This window comes from Leucopleurus acutus (genome assembly GCF_964270905.1).
Source record: "Leucopleurus acutus genome assembly, chromosome: 3".
NCBI classification, from domain to species: domain Eukaryota; kingdom Metazoa; phylum Chordata; class Mammalia; order Artiodactyla; family Delphinidae; genus Leucopleurus; species Leucopleurus acutus.
The window spans coordinates 13,624,952-13,647,701 of record NC_139145.1 but is presented as its reverse complement, the minus strand read 5'-3'; the positions used below and the strand labels follow the sequence as shown (position 1 = coordinate 13,647,701).

General features: G+C 43.2%; 1 protein-coding gene across 1 annotated transcript in view; it reads left to right on the top strand.

Moving 5' to 3' along the window:
• The window catches only part of LOC309960099 (cytochrome P450 4F3-like), a gene marked incomplete at both ends in the record, with an annotated part of 69,565 nt that overhangs the window by 4,500 nt on the left and 42,315 nt on the right, over positions 1-22,750 (top strand). The window contains 3 exons of the mRNA XM_082836699.1: positions 488-632; positions 1,233-1,286; positions 1,379-1,506. Coding sequence (XP_082692825.1) covers positions 488-632; positions 1,233-1,286; positions 1,379-1,506 — 327 coding nt within the window. The remainder of the gene's footprint in view (positions 1-487; positions 633-1,232; positions 1,287-1,378; positions 1,507-22,750) is intronic.

The window sequence follows — 22,750 nt, the reverse complement described above, 5'->3', positions numbered from 1 at the left end:
CCATCCATCATCTATCTGTCCACCTATCATCTATCTACAACTATCTATCCATCCATCATCTAGTCATCCATCCATCCATCCATCTTTCTATCCATCCATCTATCCACCCATCATCTAATCATTTCTCTCTCATCCCTCCATTCATCTATTATCTATCTATCTATTATCCATCCATCCATTATCTCTCCCCGCCTCTTTCCCCCACACTCTTTCTCTCTCTCCCCCATCCCTCCTCTCTCTCTTTCTGTCAAAACACAGGGATGAAGAGAGTAAGGGGACAGAGAGAGGTACATAGAGAGACATGAAAAAAAAAAAGAGAAGCCAACAGAGAGAAGCTGACTTAGTGAGATGGAGAGAAGTATAGATCAATAATCCAGGTAGAAGGGGAGAAGGGGGTGAGTGGGTGTGGTGGGTAGGGGGATGTAGTGAGAAGTTGTAGCTTCTGAGGCCCCCTGCCAGGCCTGGCCTTATTCCCATCCATTCCCAGGTGACGAGCAATGAGGAGGGCATGCAGCTGGTGGAAGATCTGGGCCACTACTTCCGCGAGGTCCACCTTTGGTGGATGGGGCCTTTCTATCCCATCCTGCGGCTTGTCCACCCTAACTTCACTGCCCCCCTGCTCCAGGCCACAGGTATCTCTCCCAGGAGCCCCCACCCCAGCTTCTCCCCTGCCCCTGCTCCCAGCCCTTCCCACTCCTGGACAGACCAGGTTGAGCAGGGGAATGGGCAGTATCGACAGAGACCTGCTGGGTAACTCTAGGCAGGTTCCTGGCTCTCTCTGGTTGCCAAAGACTTTTTCAGTTTTGAATGGTGGAAACTCAACACTGTTGGTCTACCATGTTGGATGTTCCAGGAGATGTCAGAGAGTGCTGGGGCAAGCGTGGTGTCCTTGGTCCCTGTAAAGGCATTTTGTAGGGCGCTGGGCTGTGCTTGGGTGTTTAGCACATGTTAGACATGTAGGAGCCATGTCAAGGCATGCTGGGACATGTTGTGTCATGTTGGGGTGTGTCTAAGCATATAGGGTTGTATCTTTGGGGTCTGCCTTTGCTCTACTCTGTGCTACAGCCTTGTCTGGTCCCCCCCACCTCCCCCTTCCTCCCTGTTCCTCTGTTCATTGTCCCATTCCAAGCTATACTGGGCTTGGAGGAGAAATGTAGACCCCTCCCTGGGAGCCTCCAGCCCCCACCAAAAGTCCTTTCCTCCCCCTCTCCATGTTCTAGCTCTCATGTCAGCCACCATCATACGCAAGGATATGTTTTTCTACATCTTCCTGAATCCCTGGCTGGGTGAGTAACTATGAATGAAGGGGGTGAGGACAACCTTGGGGGCCCAGGGGAAGGTGTTGCCCTTGCTCACTCCTCATGGCTGCCTCTGCTAGGGGATGGGCTCCTGCTGAGTGCTGGTGAAAGGTGTAACTACCATCGATGCCTGCTGACACCCGCCTTCCACTTCGAGATTTTGAAGCCGTATATGAAGATTTTCACCAAGAGTGCAGACATCATGCATGTGAGTTTCTTGAACTCCGGGTCCCAGCTGGAGCCTTAGGAAAAGGGGAGTGGGCTTACACACATATGGTCTGGAACCCTGGCCCTGCTGGATGGCTTTGGGGGTCACTGATTTTCCTCTCCAAGCCTCAGTTTCCTCATCTGTAAAATCGGGATAATAATCCCTTCTTAAAGAGTCATCAAGATGATGTCGTGCAATCGTGTTCCTGGCACATAGTAGGGGCTCAGAAGGCTTTAGTTTCTAGTCTGCTTCATGGAAGCTCTGTAAATTCAGGACAGAAATGATGAAGATTGCATAGTAGTTCTTTCTGCATTAGGTACCACCTTAAAACTCACGGACTCGAAAGAATTAGTGTTTGTTATTGTTCATGAGACGATGGGTCAGTTGAGTCATTCTTCTCATCCTAGCTGGAATTATTCATGTGTTCGTGGTCATGGGTAGGTTCCGAAGACAGCTCTGCTGATCCAGGTTCAGCTTTGGCACATGTTGGGGCTCGGCTAGCTGTCAGCTGGTTTAGAATGGCCTTGGTGGGACAATGGACTCCTGTATTTGTCTCTCATCTTCCAGTAGGCTAGCCTGGGCTTGACTACATGGTGGAGGCTGGGCTCCAAGAGAATGAGCAGAAACATGCAGTACCTCTTGAAGCCTGGTGTCAGAACTAGCACACGATAGTTTCCACCTCCTGTTGACCAAAGCAAGTCCTAGCTCAGCTCAGATTCAAGAGAAACAGGTTCCACCTCCTAATGGAAGAGTTGAAAAATCTCACTGCAAAGACTGAGGGTAAAGGGAGGGATAAAGAAATGGGGACATTTTTGCAATTGTCTACCACTATGATAATGATGAAGATGATGATGGTAGTTAACAATCATTTAACACTTACTGTATATCAGAAATTGTGGGCCAAGTCCATGGCATGTGTTGTCTAATTTATTTTCACAATCCTATGAGGTAGAGATGATTGTCATTGCCATATTAAGGATGATGAAATGGAAGGTCAGAGAGGTTAGGGAAATTGCCCAAGATTGCTCATTAGTAAGTGAGTTGTACGTGGTGGGGCAGGAGTTCTAACTTCGTTTGTCCAACACCAAAGCAGGTCATCTTAACTGCTACTAAAATTTGACACTTGGAATTTGGAATTCCAAATTTCCATTTGGAAAAGCCAAATGGAAAGCAATGAGTTGACCAAGGGCACACAGAACATAAGAGGCAGAGCTGGACCTTGAAACCAGGTCTCCTGACTACCAGCTGTGGGGTCTTCATGTCTTGATAGTAACAGCTACCACTCCCACTCAAGCCTTGTCTTCCCTGGAGATAGGTGCTTGGGGCAGAGGACCAAGAGGCCAGGTCTGGGGGAGTCCATCCAGGTGGTTGAGATTGGGGAGGGACTCAGGAGGGGGAAGTCTCAGCCCCAGCTCTGCCCTCTTCTCTGTCCAGGCCAAGTGGCAGCACCTGGCTTCAGAAGGCAGCACTCGTATGGACATGTTTGAACACATCAGCCTCATGACCCTGGACAGTCTGCAGAAATGTGTCTTCAGTTTTGACAGCAATTGCCAGGAGTAAGTCTCAGCCCAGGGCCTGGGAACATGAGCCATAGACCCAAGGGAGTAGATGGGGGAGGGAGGACTGACCAGGGAAATCAGAAGGGCCTTCCTGGAGGAGGTGTGTCAGAGCTGGACATTGAAGGACAGGGAAAGGGAAAGCAAAGGAGCTATCCTTTCAGGTAGGTAGAACTGTTTGATAAAGGCCAGGAGGCTAGGATGAGCAGAACATGTGTAACAGTGAGGAGACAACATGGAAATAAGTTTGGAGGAGTGGGCAGGGTTATATCTTAAGGACATTCTGAAGTCAGACAAAGAGGATGTGAACTTTACCCTGATGTTTCCAGGAAGCCACAGAAGGTCTTTGACCAGATGAGAGTTGTGGTCAAAGCTGAGCTTGAACATCTGACTTGAGAGAAGACTGATTGTTGTGTAGACACAGGATGTGAGAAGACCACAGACGGGAGGAAACTTGAGCTTGGTGGAGAAAATGTGGCAGATTTGGGGGAAGCTGAGAAAGAATGGCAGGTCTAGATGTTGTGTGGGAGAGTGGAGAGATGAGCATGATTCCCAAGCTCTGCTCTGAGATCTAGGACATGAGGCAGTTCACAGAGATGGGAGGCAGAGAGAGAAACATGATTGAAGGGCACTCTTTTCTGGATGGGATGTGGTCCTGGGTTACTGACTGCACGTGCTCCTGCAGTATGAGATCATGAAGGGAGGCAGCAGCTTAAAATATGTGAAGCCTAGAAACCAGGAGCTTCCTCCTATCAGGGTCCCCAAGACTTCCTATCAGGAAACAGTCTCTAAGAACAGATGGCCCACAGATATACAATACTGCTTCTTAAGGCTCTCTCTGGTCTGACCCTGTAGGAAACCCAGCGAATATATTGCTGCCGTCTTGGAGCTCAGTGCCCTTGTGATGAAATGGACCGAGTAGATCTTCCTGCACATGGACCTCCTGTACCACCTCACCCGCGATGTGCAGCACTTCCATAGGGCTTGCGACCTGGTGCACGACTTCACAGAGGCTGTCATCAGGGAGCAGCATTGCACCCTCTTTAGTCAGGGTTCCCAAGACTTCCTCAAGGCCAAGGCTAAGGCCGAGACTTTGGACTTCATTGATGTGCTCCTGCTGGCCAAGGTACGCTTCTCTGGGATCTAAATTCAAGAGATAGGCTGGACCTTGTTTTCAAATGTCAGGTCAAAGAACTTGGACTTGATCCAGAGAGTGCTAGGGAGTCATAGAGGGTGCTTGAGGAAGGGAGGGACAGGTCAGAGAGAAGTTTTAGATGTGACTGTGTAGAAGGCTATCTGGAAGGAGTAAACAGGAGGCAGGGGACTAGGGAGGAGTCCTGTGGGGTGGGCTCTGGAGATGAAGAGGGAAGAATCCTGCTTGGATGCTGGAGCTTCAGGGACTATCTCAGTTTAGGCTCAGGTGTCCCCAGAACTGGTGTGATTTGGAGGATCTTGCTTTCTCTCCAGGATGAAGATGGGAAAGAACTGTCAGATGAGGACACCTGAGCTGAGGCTGACACCTTCATGTTTGAAGGTGAGGGTCCCAGTGTGGGACTACAGAATAGGCAGGGGTCTCTTCATCCCAGGGACTTGGCAGCTGGGCCCTGGATCACCCCATCTTGCCCATCCTTCCCATCGTCTTTGTGGGGGGGGCGGGGGGGTGCTTAACATGGTGCTGTCCACCCTCTGGTGCTGAAGTAGCCCAGAGACCCAAGCCTGTCTGGCTGACCCTCAGGCCATGACACCACAGCCAGTGGCCTCTCTTGGGTCCTGTACAACCTTGCAAAGTACCCAGAATACCAGGAACACTGCCAGCAGGAGGTGTGAGAGCTCCTGAGGGACCGTGAGCCTAAAGATATTGAATGGTGAGTGCAGGTCCTCATGGTCTGTTCCTGAACCCTTCTCATTGCCTCTGCTCCCCAGCTGGGATAGCAGAAAGATTTTTTTGTTGATTCTGTCATTATTGCTTATTGGGAATAGGAGCAGAGCCCAGAGGCAGGGTCTGATACCCAGTCTGAATAGCAGGTGAAAGTTTGTAGTCTTTTGGGACACAAAGATCTGAGTGTTCACATTAATGCCCCACTAACTTGCTATGTGACTTTAATAAGACCAATTCCCTTATCTGAATACCATTTTTCTCCTCTATAAATTGGGGGTGGGGTGGGGAATCTCTCCCCTACAGTGCTACTTGGAGTATTGTGACAATATGTGTAGAACAGATGCCACCCAATACATGTTCAGTATATGAAATTCTTTTCCCCTCTCTTGCTTTTCTGCCTTTGGTCTTCCCCCAAAGACACTCATTTCCCTTAATTTTTGCTCTTTTCTCTAATTCCCACTTAATAGTCTATTCCAGGGATTCCCAAGAGATCTTTGGGGGTAAAAAAGTCATCCATCTTTTTGTTCAGTAAACATGTCTACACCGCCTGCCCTTACCCAATTCAGTGTCTAGTCCCATTGGAGTCCTACATGGGCAAGGCTGGGGCACAGAGGAAAGGAGATGAGGCTTGCTAGTAAAAAAGTGAATATGAATTCACCACTCTGGGTGTGTGTAGTGGACAGTGCCAAAGCCAAGGGGATAGCTTGTGTGAAGGCCAGGATGGAAGCATGCAGAAGTGGGCCTGGAATGTTTGGGAGGAAGTAAAGGTGGCTGGGTCCTTGTGAAATATACAGTGTGAGGAACAGAGGGGCCCCCAGTAAGGCTGGAGCTAGTAATGGAAGCCCTTCTTGGAATGCTTTGGATACCATGTTAAGAGTTTTCAAAGGTGTCAGTTCAAGTACTTTGGTAAGCCAATATTGGATAAAAGATAAAAATGGGCAGCGATGCTGCCATTAGGGGAGTGTCACATTGGGCAGAAAGGGTCAGGCAGCAGTGGCCCACCGTGCTCAGTCATCGGCTGTGGGCTGCCCAGCAAAGTGTGGACTTGGCTTGAATGCTACAGCAGAGCCCAGAGACCCTATAGCTGGAGGCTATCAGCTAATAGCTCTCCTTGCAGCTGTACAGCAAGTCCTTTCTTGAAGGGAGATCCATGACTGAAGTAGGAGGGCAATGGGGAGCCATGGGAGATGTTTGAGCAGGGGATGATCCGGTCAGATATGAGTATTAGAAATAACTCTTTGCAGCTACAGGGGCAAACTGGAGGGGATGAACTGCAGTCTGGGGGTCCAGGGGTAGATTCTGGGCCAAGGACTGAAGGATGACGAGGAAGTACTGGGCTGGACAAACGTTTTGGAAGTTGTGTCCTCCTCAACTGCAAGGCTTTGCTCAACACAGCAGTCCTGTGAGGTGGAAAAATGTTTTTGTGCTTCTCCCAACTTCAAAAAAAATTATGCACTTGGTTAAAATCCAAACAGCATGGAGGGGTTTACAATGAATATAAACCTCCCATCGACTCCCCCCACCAGCTTAACTGAGATATAATTGATGTATAGCATTATGTAAGTTTAAGGTGTACAACATGATGGTTTGATATACGTATATATTGCAAAATGATTACAATAAGGGTAGTTAACACATCCATCACCTCACATAAGCCTCTGTCATATGCCAGCGTCCCAATCCCATCCCTTCCTTCAATGGTTTCCTGTGTCCCTCCAGACGTTGTTCAGTCTATCCCTACATTTATCTGTTCACAGTCCCTCTCACCTTACTCATTCATTCTGTCTTGTCTCTCTACAACCGAGAGTATATACAGAGCATTCAGGCATGCACATTGACAATATAACTTCAAGATCCTTTCTTTTCTTTTTAAGTTTTGGAAAATTAAATTTGAATTGCAAAGTCAATGAGAATAGGTTTTTTTTTTTTTTTTGCACAAAATGAAACATCCTGCATAAGATTAAGTTATTACAGTTTAACATAAATACACATACACACACATTTGGTCACTTGTTCTTTTCACTCAGTAATGTGCCTTAGACTCCTTCTCTCTGAGTGCTGCATAGCATTGCTTAAGCCAGGCTGCTTCTGCTGGGGACATTTATGTAAACATTTTCAATTAGAACAGATATTGCCAAATTGCCTTTTGGTGTCTCTGTACTGATTTACCCTGCATGGTGTGATAGGACTAGTTGATCCCTATATTCACCTTTTCCATAGTTGTATAGTATTCCACCACATGAATGTACCATAATTTATTTAAACATTCCCTCATCAATGGACATGTGTATAGTTTTCTAGCCTTTTGCTATAATAAACATGATGTAGTGAACATCAATTTTGCTTATATGTGTGGACATGTCTCTAGGACAAATTTCTAGAAGTGGTGTTGCTGGATCAAAGACCATTTGAGTTTTGCAATTTAATAGCTCTTGGCAAATTCACTCCTACAGATTTTGAGAGTGCCAATTTCCTTGTATCCTCACTGATAGTGTGCATCATAAAACTTAAAATTTTGCTTTCTGTTAGGTGAAATATAATACTTTGTTTTAGTTTGTTTGTTTGTTTTTTTGTGGTACGCGGGCCTCTCACTGTTGTGGCCTCTCCCGTTGCGGAGCACAGGCTCCAGACACGCAGGCTCAGCGGCCGTGGCTCACGGGCCCAGCCGCTCTGCGGCATGTGGGATCTTCCCGGACTGGGGCACGAACCCGTGTCCCCTGCATCGACAGGCGGACTCTCAACCACTGCGCCACTAGGGAAGCCCCAATACTTTGTTATTTTAGTGCACATCACTTTAAATATGTGTAAAGTTGAGCGCTGTTATCACATTTGACCAACCCTGCATATTTCTTTTTCTGTGGAGGGTCAGTTTACATAGTTTGCCCTCTTCACTTTGAGTTTTTTCTTTACTGGTTCATAAGAATGTTTTTTTTTTCTATTTATTTATTTATTTATTTTGAGTGGCGCCACATGTGGGATCTTAGTTCCCCGACCGGAGATTGAATCCGTGTCCCCTGCATTGGAAGGGCAGAGTCTTAACCACTGGACCACCAGGGAAGTCCCTATAAGAACTTTTTTAAAAAACTGAAGTATAGTTGATTTACAACGTTGTGCCAATCTCTGCTGTACAGCAAAGTGACTCAGTTTTACACATATATACATTCTTTTAAAAATATTTTCCATTATGCTTTATCCCAGGAGATTGGATACAGTTCCCTGTGCTATACAGTAGGACCTTGTTGTTTATCCAAGACCTTTTTAAATATAAAGAAAATTAGTCTTTTTCAGTTATGCAAGAATTTTTCCCCAGATCATCTTTTGACTTATTTGGTTTTCATTTATTTATTTGTAGTCAGATTTATTTATTTTTTTTACAGCTTCTGTGTGTGTGTGTGTGTGTGTGTGTGTGTGTGTGTGTCTGTGTGTTTTCTAAATTGTGCTAGGAAAAAGCCTTTCATACTCTAAGACTACAACATAAAACTCTTGGGAATTGCCTGGCGGTCCAATGGTTAGGACTCCGAACTTTGGTGGTCCAGTGGTTACAATTCTGTGCTTTCACTGCTGAGGGCCCGAGTGAGGGCCCAGGTTCAATCCCTGGTCGCAGAACTGAGACCCTGCAAGCCGCGAGGAGCAGCCCAAAAAAAAGTAAAACTCTTGCTTGTTTTCCTCTTCTGGATTTATTTATTTATTTATTTATTTATTTATTTATTGCGGTACGTGGGCCTCTCACTGTTGTGGCCTCTCCCGTTGCGGAGCACAGGCTCCGGACGCGCAGGCTCAGCGGCCATGGCTCACGGGCCCAGCCGCTCAGCGGCACGTGGGATCTTCCCGGACCGGGGCACGAACCGTGTCCCCTGAATCAGCAGGCGGACTCTCAACCACTGCGCCACCAGGGAAGCCCTCTTTGTCAGATTTTTCATCATTAGTGTATAGGAATGCAAGAGATTTCTGTGCATTAATTTTGTATCCTGCTACTTTACCAAATTCATTGATTAGCTCTAGTAGTTTTCTGGTAGCATCTTTAGGATTCTCTATGTATAGTATCATGTCATCTGCCAACAGTGACAGTTTTACTTCTCCTATTCCAATTTGGATTCCTTTTGTTTCTTCTTCCTCTCTGATTGCTGTGGCTAAAACGTCCAAAACTATGTTGAACAACAGTGGTGAGAGTGGACAACCTTGGCTTGTTCCTGACCTTAGTGGAAATGGTTTCAGTTTTTCACCATTAAGAACGATGTTGGCTGTGGGTTTGTCATATATGGTCCTTATTATGTTGAGGTATGTTCCCTCTGTGCCTACTTTCTGGAGAGTTTTTATCATAAATGGGTGTTGAAATTTGTCGAAAGCTTTTTCTGCATCTATTGAGATGATCATATGTTTTTTCCTCTTCAACTTGTTAATATGGTTTATCACAGTGATTGATTTGTGTATAGTGAAGAATCCTTGCATTCCTGGGATAAACCCCACTCGATCATGGTGTATGATTCTCTTAAAGTGCTGTTGGATTCTGTTTGCTAGAATTTTGTGGAGGATTTTTGCCTTTATGTTCATCAGTGATATTGGCCTGTAGTTTTCTTTTTTTGGTGACATCTTTGTCTGGTTTTGGTATCAGGGTGACGGTGACTTCATAGAATGAGTTTGGGAGTGTTCCTCCCTCTGCTATATTTTGGAAGAGTTTGAGAAGGTGTTAGCTCTTCTCTAAATATTTGATAGAATTCGTCTGTGAAGCCATCTGGTCCTGGGCTTTTGTTTGTTGGAAGTTTTTAAATCACAGTTTCAATTTCAGTGCTTGTGATTGGTCTGCTCATATTTTCTCTCTCTTCCTGGTTCAGTCCTGAAAGGTTGTGCTTTTCTAAGAATTTGGCCATTTCTCCCAGGTTGTCCATTTGATTGGCGTATAGTTGCTTGTAGTAATCTGTCGTGATCCTTTGTATTTCTGCATGTCAGTTGTTACTTCTCCTTTTTCATTTCTAATTCTATTGATTTGAGTCTTCTCTTTTTTCTTCTTGATGAGTCTGGCTAATAGTTTATCAACTTTATCTTCTCAAAGAACTAGCTTTTGGTTTTATTGATCTTTGCTATCATTTCCTTCACTTTTTTTCCATTTATTTCTGATCTGATCTTTATGATTTATTTCCTTCTAACTTTTGTATTTTTTGTTTGTTTGTTTTTCTGTTCTTTCTCTAATTGCTTTAGGTCTAAGGTTAGGTTGTCTATTTGAGATGTTTCTCTTTCTTGAGGTAGGACTGCATTGCTATAAACTTCCCTCTTAGAACTGCTTTTGCTGCATCCCATAGGTTTTGGGTCGTCATATTTTCTTTGTCATTTATTTCTATGTATTTTTTGATTTCCTCTTTGATTTTTTCAGTGATCTCTTGGTTATTTAGTAGCATATTGTTTAGCCTCCATGGGTTTGTCTCTTTTACAGATTTTTTCCTGTAATTGATATCTAGTGTTATAGCATTGTGGTTGGAAAAGATACTTGATATGATTTCAATTTTCTTAAATTTACCATGGCTTGATTTGTGACCCAGATATGATCTATCTTGGAGAATATTCCATGAGCACTTGAGAAGAAAGTGTATTCTGTTGTTTTTGGATGGAATGTGCTATACATATCAATTAAGTCTATCTGGTTTAAAGTGTCTTTTAAAGCTTGTGTTTCCTTATTTATTTTCATTTTGGATGATCTGTCCATTGGTGAAAGTGGGGTGTTAAAGTCTCCTACTATTATTGCATTACTGTCAATTTCCCTTTTTATGGCTGTTAGCATTTGCCTTATGTATTGAGGTGCTCCTACGTTGGGTGCATAAATATTTACAATGCTTATATTTTCTTCTTGGATTAATCTCTTGATCATTATGTAGTATCCTTCTTTGTGCCTTGTAATAGTCTTTATTTTAGTCTATTTTTTCTGATATGAGTATTGCTACTCCAGCTTTATTTTGATTTCCATTTACATGGAATATCTTTTTCCATCCCCTCACTTTCAGGCTGTATGTGTCCCTAGGTCTGAAGTGGGTCTCTTGTAGACAGCATATATACGGGTCTTGATTTTTTATCCATTCAGCCAGTCTATGTCTTTTTGTTGGAGCATTAAATCCATTTACATTTAAGGTAATTATTGATAAGTATGTTTCTATTACCATTTTCTTGATTGTTTGGGGTTTGTTTTCGTAGATCTTTTCCTGCTCTTGTGTTTCCTGCCTAGAGAAGTTTCTTTATCCTTTGCTGTAAAGCTGGTTTTGTGGTGCTGTATTCTCTTAACTTTTGTTTTTCTGTAAAGGTTTTAATTTCTCTATAGAATCTGAATGAGATCCTTGCTTGGTAGAGTAATCTTGATTGTAGGTTTTTCCCTTTCATCACTGTAAATATGTCCTGCCACTCCCCTCTGGTTTGCAGAGTTTTTGCTGAAAGATCAGCTGTTAACTTTATGGGGATTCCCTTGTATGTTATTTGTTGTTTTTCCCTTGCTGCTTTTAATTTATTTCTTCATATTTAATTTCTGATGGTTTGATTAATATGTGTCTTGGCATATTTCTCCTTAGATTTTTCCTGTCTGGGACTCTCTGTGCTTCCTGGACTTGACTGACTATTTCCTTTCCCATATTAGGGAAGTTTTCAACCATAATCTGTTCAAATATATTCTTAGACCCTTTCTTTTTCTCTTCCTCTTCTGGGACCCCTATAATTCAAATGTTGGTGCATATAATGTTGTCTCAGAGGTCTCTGAGACTGTCCTCAATTCCTTTCATTCTTTTTTCTTTATTTTCCTCTGTGGTAGTTATTTCCACTATTGTATCTTCCAGGTCACTTTTCTGTTATTCTGCCTCAGTTATTCACCTATTGAGTCCTTCTAGAGAATTTTTAATTTCATTTATTGTGTTGTTCATCATTGTTTGTTTGCTCTTTAATTCTTCTAGGTTCTTGTTAAACGTTTCTTATATTTTCTCTATTCTTTGTCCAAGATTTTGGATCATCTTTACTATCATTACTTTGACTTCTTTTTCAGGTAGACTGCCTATTTCCTCTTCATTTATTTGGTCTGGTGGGTTTTACCTTGCTCCTTCATCTGATGCATATTGCTCTGTCTTCTCATTTTGCTTAACTTACTGTGTTCGGGGTCTCCTTTTTGCAGGCTGCAGGTTCATAGTTCCCGTTGTTTTTGGTGTCTGCCCCCAGTGGGTGAGGTTGGTTCAGTGGCTTGTGTAGGCTTCCTGGTGGAGGGGACTGGTGCCTGTGTTCTGGTGGGTGGGGCTGGATCTTGTCTTTCTGGTGGGCAGGGCTGTGTCCGGTGGTGTGTTTTGGGGTGTCTGTGAACTTATTATGGTTTTAGGCAGCCTCTCTGCTAATGGGTGGTGTTGTGTTCTGCCTTGCTAACTGTTTGGCATGTGGCCTCTAGCACTGGAGTTTGCTGGCCGTTGGGTGGAGCTGGGTCTTAACGTTGAGACGGAGATCTCTGGAGAGCTCTTGCCGATTGATATTACGTGGGGCAGGGAGGTCTCTGGTTGTCCAAAGTCCCGAACTCGGCTCTCCCACCTCAGACGTTCAGGCCTGGCACCAGGCTGGAGCACCAAGACCCAGTGAACCACACAGCTCAGAAGAAAAGGGAGGAAAAAAAGAAAGAAAGAAAAATATTTTAAAAAAATAAATAAAATTAGATAATTAAAAAATAAAAAATTATTAAAATAAAAAATTAATAAAAACAAAGAAGAGAGCAACCAAACCAATAAACAAATCCACAAATGATAACAAGCACTAAAAACTATACTAAGATATACATAAAAATCAGAAACAAGTCAGTCACAGACAGCAAACCCCAAGGCTACAGTTGCTTCCAGATCCACCACCTCAATTTTGGGTTGATTCGTTGTCTATTCAGGTATTCCACAGATGCAGCGTACCTCAAGTTGGTTGTGGGGATATAATCCGCTGTTCCTGAGGCTGCTGGGAGAGATTTCCCTTTCTCTTCTTTGTTTGTACAGTTCCTGGGGTTCAGCTTTGGATCTGGCCCCGCCTCTGCGTGTAGGTCGCCTGAGGGCGTCTGTTCTTCGCTCAGACAGGACAGGGTTAAAGGAGCCGCTGATTCAGGGGCTCCGGCTCACTCAGGCTGGGGGGAGGGAGGGGTACGGAGTGTGGGGCGAGCCTGCGGCGGCAGAGGCCAGCGTGACGTTGCACCAGCCTGAGGCGTGCCGTGCGTTCTCCCGGGGAAGTTGTCCCTGGATCCCGGGACCCTGGCAGTGGCGGGCTGCACAGGCTCCCCGGAAGGGAGGTGTGGATAGTGACCTGTGCTCGCACACAGGCTTCTTGGTGGCGGCAGCAGCGGCCTTAGCGTCTCATGCCCGTCTCTGGGGTCCGCGCTTTTAGCCGCGGCTGGCGCCCTTCTCCGGAGCTCCTTTAAGCAGCGCTCTTAATCCCCTCTCCTCGCACACCAGGAAACAAAGAGGGAAGAAAAAGTCTCTTGCCTCTTTGGCAGCTCCACACTTTTTCCCGGACTCCCTCCCGGCTAGCCGTGGTGCACTAACCCCCTTGAGGCTGTGTTCACGCCGCCAACCCCAGTCCTCTCCCTGCGATCCGACCGAAGCCCGAGCCTCAACTCCAGGCCCCGCCTGCCCCGGCGGGTGAGCAAACAAGCCTCTTGGGCTGGTGAGTGCCGGTTGGCACCGATCCTCTGTGCGGGAATCTCTCCGCTTTGCCCTCCGCACCCCTGTTGCTGTGCTCTCCTCCGCGGCTCCGAAGCTTCCCCCCTCCGCCACCTGCAGTCTCCACCCGCAAAGGGGCTTCTTAGTGTGTGGAAACCTTTCCTTCTTCACAGCTCCCTCCCAGAGGGGCAGGTCCTGTCCCTATTCTTTTGTCTCTGATTTTTCTTTTTTTTTCTTTTGCACTACCTAGGTACGTGGGGAGTTTCTTGCCTTTTGGGAGGTCTGAGGTCTTCTGCCAGCGTTCAGTAGGTGTTCTGTAGTTGTTGTTCCACATGTAGATGTATTTCTGATGTATTTGTGGGGAGGAAGGTGATCTCAGCGTCTTACTCTTCCGCCATCTTGAAGCTCCTCCTTTTAAAGAATTGATTGAAGCTGTTCACTTGTGTGAGACGAGTGGTTATTTTACCAGCGAATCCAATGAACCTTAAAAGTGAAAGCAGACTGTTGGCAAAACAGCTACAGGCAACATTCTTTTACAAAGGTGCAGAGCCAGCACGACTAAGCACAGGCAACAGAGTACAAAGGTTAGAGACAAAGGACTAGATCCAATGTGGAGTCAGGTTTGTTCTTCCCAGTTTTAATAGGAGTCTGGCCACCTACCTGCAGCCCGAGTCAGAGAAGGAGATGATGTTTGGTCAATGGAAGGCACCTGCAGGCAGTCGGAGGGGATTAGAGGACAGACATCCATCCTCTGCCAAAGGCCACTGCTGCTTTCAGCTTCAGCTAATCCCTCTGGGTTCCAGGAACAGCTACTACCTGGCCCGGAGGTGGTGTCAGCTCTCAGCTGGTGCTAGCCCCCAGGGGCCTACACTAGCCTTGATGGTTTCCCTTGGCCCACTGTCAACTGAAATAAAAAATGCACAACGTCAGAGCAGTGAGATTCAGTTTTATTCAGGGACATTACTGAGGACTGTCGCCCAGGAGACAGCCTCTCAGATAGTTCTGAGGAACTGCTCCAAAGAGGTGAGGAAGGAGGTCAGCATATATGTGATTTTGGCTAAGGGGTACATGCAATCCAATATACAGCATGGTAGTCGTCATGAGGAACAGATTTCTCAGTAATTTTAGTACTTTTCTAAGCATGGGAAGATGCAAGAATTCAGGCTCATAAAATTTTTCCTAAATATCTAAACTATCTAAAGGCCTGTTTTCCCAATGTGCAGAGTGCCTCTTCCTGGTCTCTGTCCTTAATTAGCAACTGCAGTGGCTAATGGTTTAATCCTAGTAGAACTAGATGGCAGGCAACATTCCTTATTTACACAGCCAATACTTTGTAAATGGCCCCTACTTAAAGCCACTGTCATGTAGCCCATCTGAGGTCTCTGCCAGGACCCAAATATTACATTCTGCAAATGGATGGGACACCTCAGCAATCCAGTTATGTGAGTGTTGATGTTTGTGTAGGCACAGAAAAAAAATGAAAAATTATACCCAACACCTGGAATGGGAAGGCAGAGTAGGAGGAAGAATGGTTCTGCTATATGTCTACATTTACCCAACTGTTTCCTTTTCTTAGATGAAGCCTGCAAAACATTTTTCATTATAATTACTAATCTATGGAATTACAAATTATTTATATATTTTTTAGATTTATTTCTTTATTATTAATTAATTAAATTTATTTTTGGCTGCATCGGGTCTTAGTTGCTGCATGCGGGATCTTCACTGAGGCACATGGACTCTTCTTTGTGGCGCTCGGGCTTCTCTCTAGTTGTGGCATGGGGGTTTTCTCTTCTTTAGTTGTGGTGCACAGGCTCCAGGGCCCATGGGCTCTGTAGCCGTGGCACGTGGGTTCCAGAGCACGTGGGTTCTGTAGTTTGAGGCATGCAGGCTCTCTAGTTGAGGTGCATGAGCTCAGTAGCTGCGATGTGGGGGCTTAGTTGCCCCACGGCATGTGGGATCTTAGTTAACTGCCCAGGGATTGAACCCAAGTCCCCTGAATTGTAAGGCAGATTATTTACCACTGGACCACCAGGGAAGTCCCACAGATTATATTTTTAAAGGGAAAAATTTTTAGTGTTATGCATAGTACCATGCTACTGCATGCTTAGTGCCATGCCAGAGAGGTGGCAGGATGCAATATATGCAACCTGTAGAAGGCAGAAGGCATCATGGTTAAGAACAAGGACTCCAGGTGCCAGGGTTCAAATCAGCACCAGCTGAGTGAATTTGGGTATGTCTCTTTACTTTTCTGTGCCTCAATTTTCTAACCTGAAAATTGAGGGTAATGACAAGGTGGTTGTGAAAATCAAATAAATTAAAATGAGTAAAGTGCTTACAATACTCCCTAGCTCACAGTCAGCACCAAGCATGAGTAATTGTCTTATTTCTCTTATTTTATGACAGAACGAGGACACAGTCACCAGCAATGAGCCTTAGCCCCTACTGGCACACACATCAGCTGTCTTGCAGGCTATGAACATCCCCTGTTCTTTCCCTCTGCCCTTAGCAGGGAAGAGGCTCCTTAGAAAGGAGCAAGCACTGGCTTGGGATCAGAGGGCTCCTGGTCAAGGCTAAGCTTTGCCACTCTCCAGCTGTGTGACCTTGGGCAAGTAAATTGCCCTCTCTGAGACTCACATTCCTCCTCAGTAAAAAGGGAATAATAACAGACCCTTGGGGATTGGAGGAGCGAGCCTATGTGTGTCTTAGTTTGCATCCTCTGGAAGTAGATCCTCATGCAAGGATTCAAGTGCAAATACTTTATTTGGAGGTGACCTTGAGACAAGAATTCAACTGCAAGTTGTTTCCTTGGGAAATAATCCCAGGAAATGCCAGTAGGGCACTGTGGAAGTGAGAGTGGGAAGGGAAGGCAGCAGGAAAAGGGTACTTTAGCCAGAAAGCTCACACTGTGGCACCTGGGGCTCAGTCCCTCTCGGGGACAGCAGAGAACACACACCCACAAGTCCTTAGTCAGAGCTGCTTCCAAAGGCATTATTTCTCCAGAATGTCCTGCTTGCACTGCACGGCTGAGGTCTGGGGACAGGCCTCCCACAGCAGTTGTTTTCAGGAACACAGCCTGGTGCAGACCATTACAGTGGTTCAGTGACTTCAAGACACATACATTTACACCCTTACACATATACACACACGTTCACCCACACATGCACACAACTGCATACACAATCACATACACATACACACTGTGTACACACAGACACACACAAACACAGTTACATACACCCACGTGTGCTTGCAGCTACATACACACTTTTACACACACATGCACACACACGAGTGCAAAGCACAATATATGCATGCATGTGACCATGCACACAATTACATGCATACACTCATATACACACACCATGACACATATATGTTCACAGTCACACATACACTTACACACAATCCCACACACAGTCACATAGTCACACACACACATTGAACTAATGGAGACCGAATGTCTTAGAGCTTGTTGTCTCCGAATCTTCTAGCAGAAGGAGCCTCCAACCCACTCAGAAGAGGAAGGGACACCTCACAACAGCCAGGCCTGGGTGTGTCTTAACAATTAAGCAGGGGACCCATGGGGTCCATGCCTCCCCTCCTCCCTGTCTCTTATTCATTCACCATCACAGCCCTTAGTGGAAAATCAAAGCCCATTTGTAGTGGGAGAAAAGACATTTGACACCCCAAGTATAGATAACTCTTTGAAGGGGTTAGCTTCATGGTGGGGGAAAGAAACTGTGGGTTAACAGGTGGGAAAGTGGGATCAAGCTCAAGGATTTTTTTTTCAAAGATTGAGGAAATAGCAGCATTATTTGTATTCCTTTGGGAATGACCCAATAGACTTCAGGATACATGGTTAATATACAAAAATTAATTGTATTTATATATTCCAGAGGTTGGCAAACTATGGTCTATGGACCAAGTCTGGCCTGTGCCCTGTTTCTCTAAGATATATAAGCAATGAATTGTTTTATATTTTAAAAGAAGTACAAAAGAAGGAGAGGAAGAGGAGGAGGGCTGTAAGGCCTGAAATATTTACAATATGGGTCTTTACAGAAAATGTATGCCAAAACTTCTGTACACTAGTAATAAACAAATATACAAATAAACAAATATGACCCAGCCATCCCATTCCAATGGAAAATGTTTTCAAATACCATGTTTTCAAGGATCATGTACCAGAAAAAGTGAAATACTCAGCTATAAATCTAACAAAATATGTGCATGATTTCTAGGATGAAAACTTCAAGACACTGATAAAAGAAATCCAACAAGACCCAAATTAATGGAGAGATATACAATGTTCATGGAGGAGAAGAGTCGATATTGTTAAGATGCTAAGTCTACTCAAATCGGTCTACAAATTCTATGAGATCACAATCTCAGGAGGACTTTTGTAGAAATAGATAAGCTGATTACAAAATGTACATGAAAATGCAAAGGATTTATCAGTGGCAAAATTTTTCGGAAAAGGGAAAATTTAGTTGAAGGATTTACAAGACCCCTTTCAACACATAGTATAAAACAGTGGTAATAATGACAGTGTGATACTGGTCAAAGGCATATTAATCAACGGAACAGTATAGAGAGTCCAGAAATTTTTTTAAAAAACTTGCAGGGCAAGTCAATGTACAAAGGATAGTCTTCTCAGTAAGTAGTACTGGAAAAATTTGACAACCACATGCAAAAAAAAAAAAAAAAAAAGTCATCCTGTACCTCACATTTTATACAAAATTTAATTTAATATGAACCATAGAACTAAATAATGTAAAAAGGTAAAACTTTTAGAAGAAAACATAGAAGACTCTTTGTGGCCTTAGGTTAAACAGAGAGTTCTTATATATAACACCAACTGCATAATCATAAAATGAAAAAATTGATAAACTGCACTTTATAAACATTTAAAAATTTTGCTCTGTGAAAGAAATTTAAGATAAAGACCAACTACACACTAGGAAAAAAGACTTGCAAATCGCATATCTGACAAAGGATTTGTATGTAAAATGCAACAGTGGAAGGTAACAATCCAAGGAAAATTAATGGGCAAAAGATTTGAACAGGTGCTTTACCACAGAAGATATATGGATGGCCAATAGGCACATGAAAAATTGTTCAACATTATTAGTCATTAGGAAATGCAAACTAAAATCACAGGGACATATCATTGCACACCCATAAGAATGGTTGGGGAAAAACTGACACTTCCAGGTGCCCGTGAGTATGGACAGCAACCAGAACTCTCACACATTAACAATGGGAATTTTAAATGACACAGACACCTATGGAAAACAGTATGGAGGTTCCTCAAAAAATTAAATATAAAACTGCGGTATGATCCAGCAAAACTGAAATCAGGATCTCACAGAGATATCTGCACTCCCATCTTCATTGCAGTATTATTCACAATAGCCAAGATATGTAAACAAACTAACTGTCTATCAGTGGATGAATGGATGAAGAGGATGTGATACACACACACACACACACACACACACACAATGGAATATTATTCAGCCAGGAGAAAGAAGGAAAACCTGCTCGTTTGTGACAACGTGGTTGGACCTTGAGAGCATTATGCTAAGTGAAATAAGTTAGAGAAAGACAAATACAGGCAGCCTTCCATATCTGCGTGTTCTGCATCTGCATAGTCAACAAATCCCAGGTCAAAAAGATTCGGGGGAGGGGGAAGTCCAAAAAATTCCAAAAAGCAAAACTTGAATTTGCTGTGTACCAGAGACTATTTACATTTACATTGTATTTGGCATTATAAGTAATCTAGAGATGATTTAAATTATACAGGAGGATATGTGTCGGTTGTATGAAAATGCTACACTATTTTATATGAGGGATTTGAGCATCCCCAATTATTGGTATCTACAGGGAGTCCTGGAACCAATCCCACCATCCCTAGCAGATACTGAGGGATAATGGTACTGTATGATATTACTTTTATGTGGATTCTAAAAAAGACAAACTCAAAGAAACAGAGTAGAGTGATGGTTACTGGGGGTTGGATAAATGGGGAGATACTGGTCAAAGGATACAAACTTCCAGTTATAAGATTAACAAGTTTGGGGATCTAATGTACAGTATGGTGACCACAGCTAATGGTACTGTGTCAGAAACTTGGATGTTCCTGAAAGAGTAGATCTTAAATGTTCTGACCGCAGAAAATAAATGGTAAGTATGTGATGGGGTAGAGGTGGTAGCTAATACGATGTATCATCACTTTCTAAGCTATAAATGTATTAAATCAACGTGTTGTACACCTGACACGGAAATGTTATGTGTCAATTATATCTCAATAAAGCTGGGAATTTTAATGAAATTAAAAATTTTAAGTGGCACACTTTGGAAAAAGTTTGGTTGTTTCTTCTAATGTTAAACGTACACATGTAATATGACCCAGCCCTCCCATTCCAAGAGCAGTGAACGGTTGTACACAAATATTCATAGTAGCTTTATTCATGACAGCACAACATTGAAAACAATCCACATGTCCTCCAACTGGGTAAGAAAATGTGGCTCACCATACTATGGAATATTACTTAGCCATAAAAAGACAAAGTATTGATGCGTGCAACATGAATGAATCATAAATGTGTTGTAACGTGAAAGAAGCCAGACTTAGGGATGGAGAATAGATCAGTGTTTGGCAGGAGTTGGGGTGAAAAGTTTTTGACTATCAAGGGTGACTATGGTAGTGGTGGTTACACAACTCTAGACATTTCAAATCTCAGAACTGTACACCAAATAGAGCAAACTTTACTTTTAGTAAATTTTGTAAATTTACGTACAGTTTTAAAATGAGGCTGAGGATAACTAAACACATATATTATTTGCATAAACATACGGTGAAATGATATACAAAAAGTAAAGTATTTACCTAAAGATGAAAAAACTAGGAAAACAAAGGACATATGGAGGACAAGTATTTTCACTGAGCATATTATTTTGTACGTGAGTGGATGAATCCCCCGTCAAAAATACTACATTTAAAAAGTTAGGCACCACTCATCCAGGAGTGTCTTCTAGTAATCCTGCAGTGGTTGTCCAGGTGATCTGATGCACCTGGGGCTGAGACACCTTGAAAATTGCTTCCTTGGAAGCTAAGGCATGAATTCTGAAGCCAAGCTGACCAAACTTACCCCCACTCTACCACTCATCAACTGAGTGACCTTGAGCAAGTGAGTTAATCTCTCCAATCCATAAGATTGGTGTGAGGATGAAATCAGTGTTTACCTGGGGGAGCTGAAGTGTCATAACCTTCTCCCCTCAGTGATCTACTTCTGTTAATAGGACCAAAATCAGTGTCTGTGGAGTCATCAAGCCTTATGTGTTGTATGAAAAGTGTTTAATGACACCCACACCTTACATGAATGCATGTGTATCTATTGCTATAAAAATGAAATTTCTACACCAAAAGTTATGTGATTAAGAGTAACTCAATATGTAATTGGTTGTGATATCTCAAGCTTATTAAGGTGCATAAAGAGAATTCTTGCCAAGTGAGACAAACTAAATGATTTCCTGACATAATGCTATTTACAAAAATAAAGAGTGGCTTGAATACTTAACACAAAGGTTTTAAAGACCCCCAAGATGATTTTATGCTGTTGAAGGATGTCCACAATACATTATTATATGAAAACCCCAGATTAACAAGGAAAGTGTAAGATAAAATAACATTTTTATGTTGAGATAAAACTCACATAACATAAAATTCATTCATTCCTAAAATTCATAACATTAAAGTGTCGATTCCATGCATCTAGTACATTCACAGCGGTGTGCAACCACCACCTCTCCTCTGTCTAGTTCCAAAATATTTTCATCACCTGCAAAGCAGACCTGTATCCATTAGCAGTCATTATTTCCTCCTCCACCCTCCAGCTCCTGAATCTATCTCTGCACATTTCATATAAATTGAATCATATAATATATGACCTTTTGTGTCCGACTCCTTTCACTTACCATAATGTTTTTAAAGTTCATTCATGTTGTAGCATGTATGAGTGCTTCACTCCTTTTTTATGACCCAATAATATTTCTTGTTATGGATATACCTCATTTTATTTATTCATTCATCTGTTAACAGATATTTGAACTGTTTCCCAAATATCCAGCTTTTGGCAATTGTGGATGGTGCCACTATGAAGGGCCATGTACGACTTTTTGTTTAAACCCTGCTTTCAATTCTTTTGGGTGCATACCTAGGCACAGGATTGCAGGGTCATATGGTAATTCTAGGTTTAATTTATTGAGGAAACACCAGGCTGTTTCCTGCAGTGGCTGCACCATTTTCCATCCCCACCAGCAGTGTATGAGGGTTCCAATTACCCCACATCCTCACCAACCCTTGTTATTTTCCATTGTTTCATATTCTTGCCGTCCTAGTGGGTGTGAAGTGGTATCACACTGTGTCATTGATTTGCATTTCCCTAATGACGAATGATGTTGAGTATCTTTCCATGTGCTTGTTAGTCAGTATAATAGTAATTTTAAAAAGGAGATTATATGTAAATGTGATACATTTAGATGTAAATTCAAAATTTTACTTGTATAAGAATTATATATAAAATTAAAATTTGGCAGTATATGTGAGAGAATATGAACAGTGATTGCTTTGACATGCTTAGATTACGGATATGATTTTTATTTCTTACTTTTTATTATCTGTATTTTCTTCTATGGCAAGGTATCATTTGGGGGAAAATAAAAACATTTTGAATAAGAACTCTGAAGGCAAAGGAAAACATATGTGATTTTCAGCTTAGAATATAGTAAATATTTCCTCATTTCATGTTACAGTGTTTCTTTCTAATTTTGCAACCAGTAAGTCTTCTGGCCCCTGAAAGGCTCTGAGACTAGGACTCTATCCCAGGACCTCCTACAGCCTGATTGGGGCAAGTCCTGAGGCAGCTGTTGTCCCAGGTGCTGAAGGAAGTGGCCCCCACTCCTGCCCCCTCCACCTCCTCTCACTATTGTGGACCCTCTTGACCTCCACTTCCTAGATGAAAATGAAGTCCTGGGTCATGCCTCTCCGAGGGAAAAAAATTTTTTTCAGTTCCTAGCTTCGGACCAGCTTCACATCAAAGCCCATTGTAACTATGTAACAGATGTAACTATGGAGATTTTGAATTTACTGAATCTTCTAATGA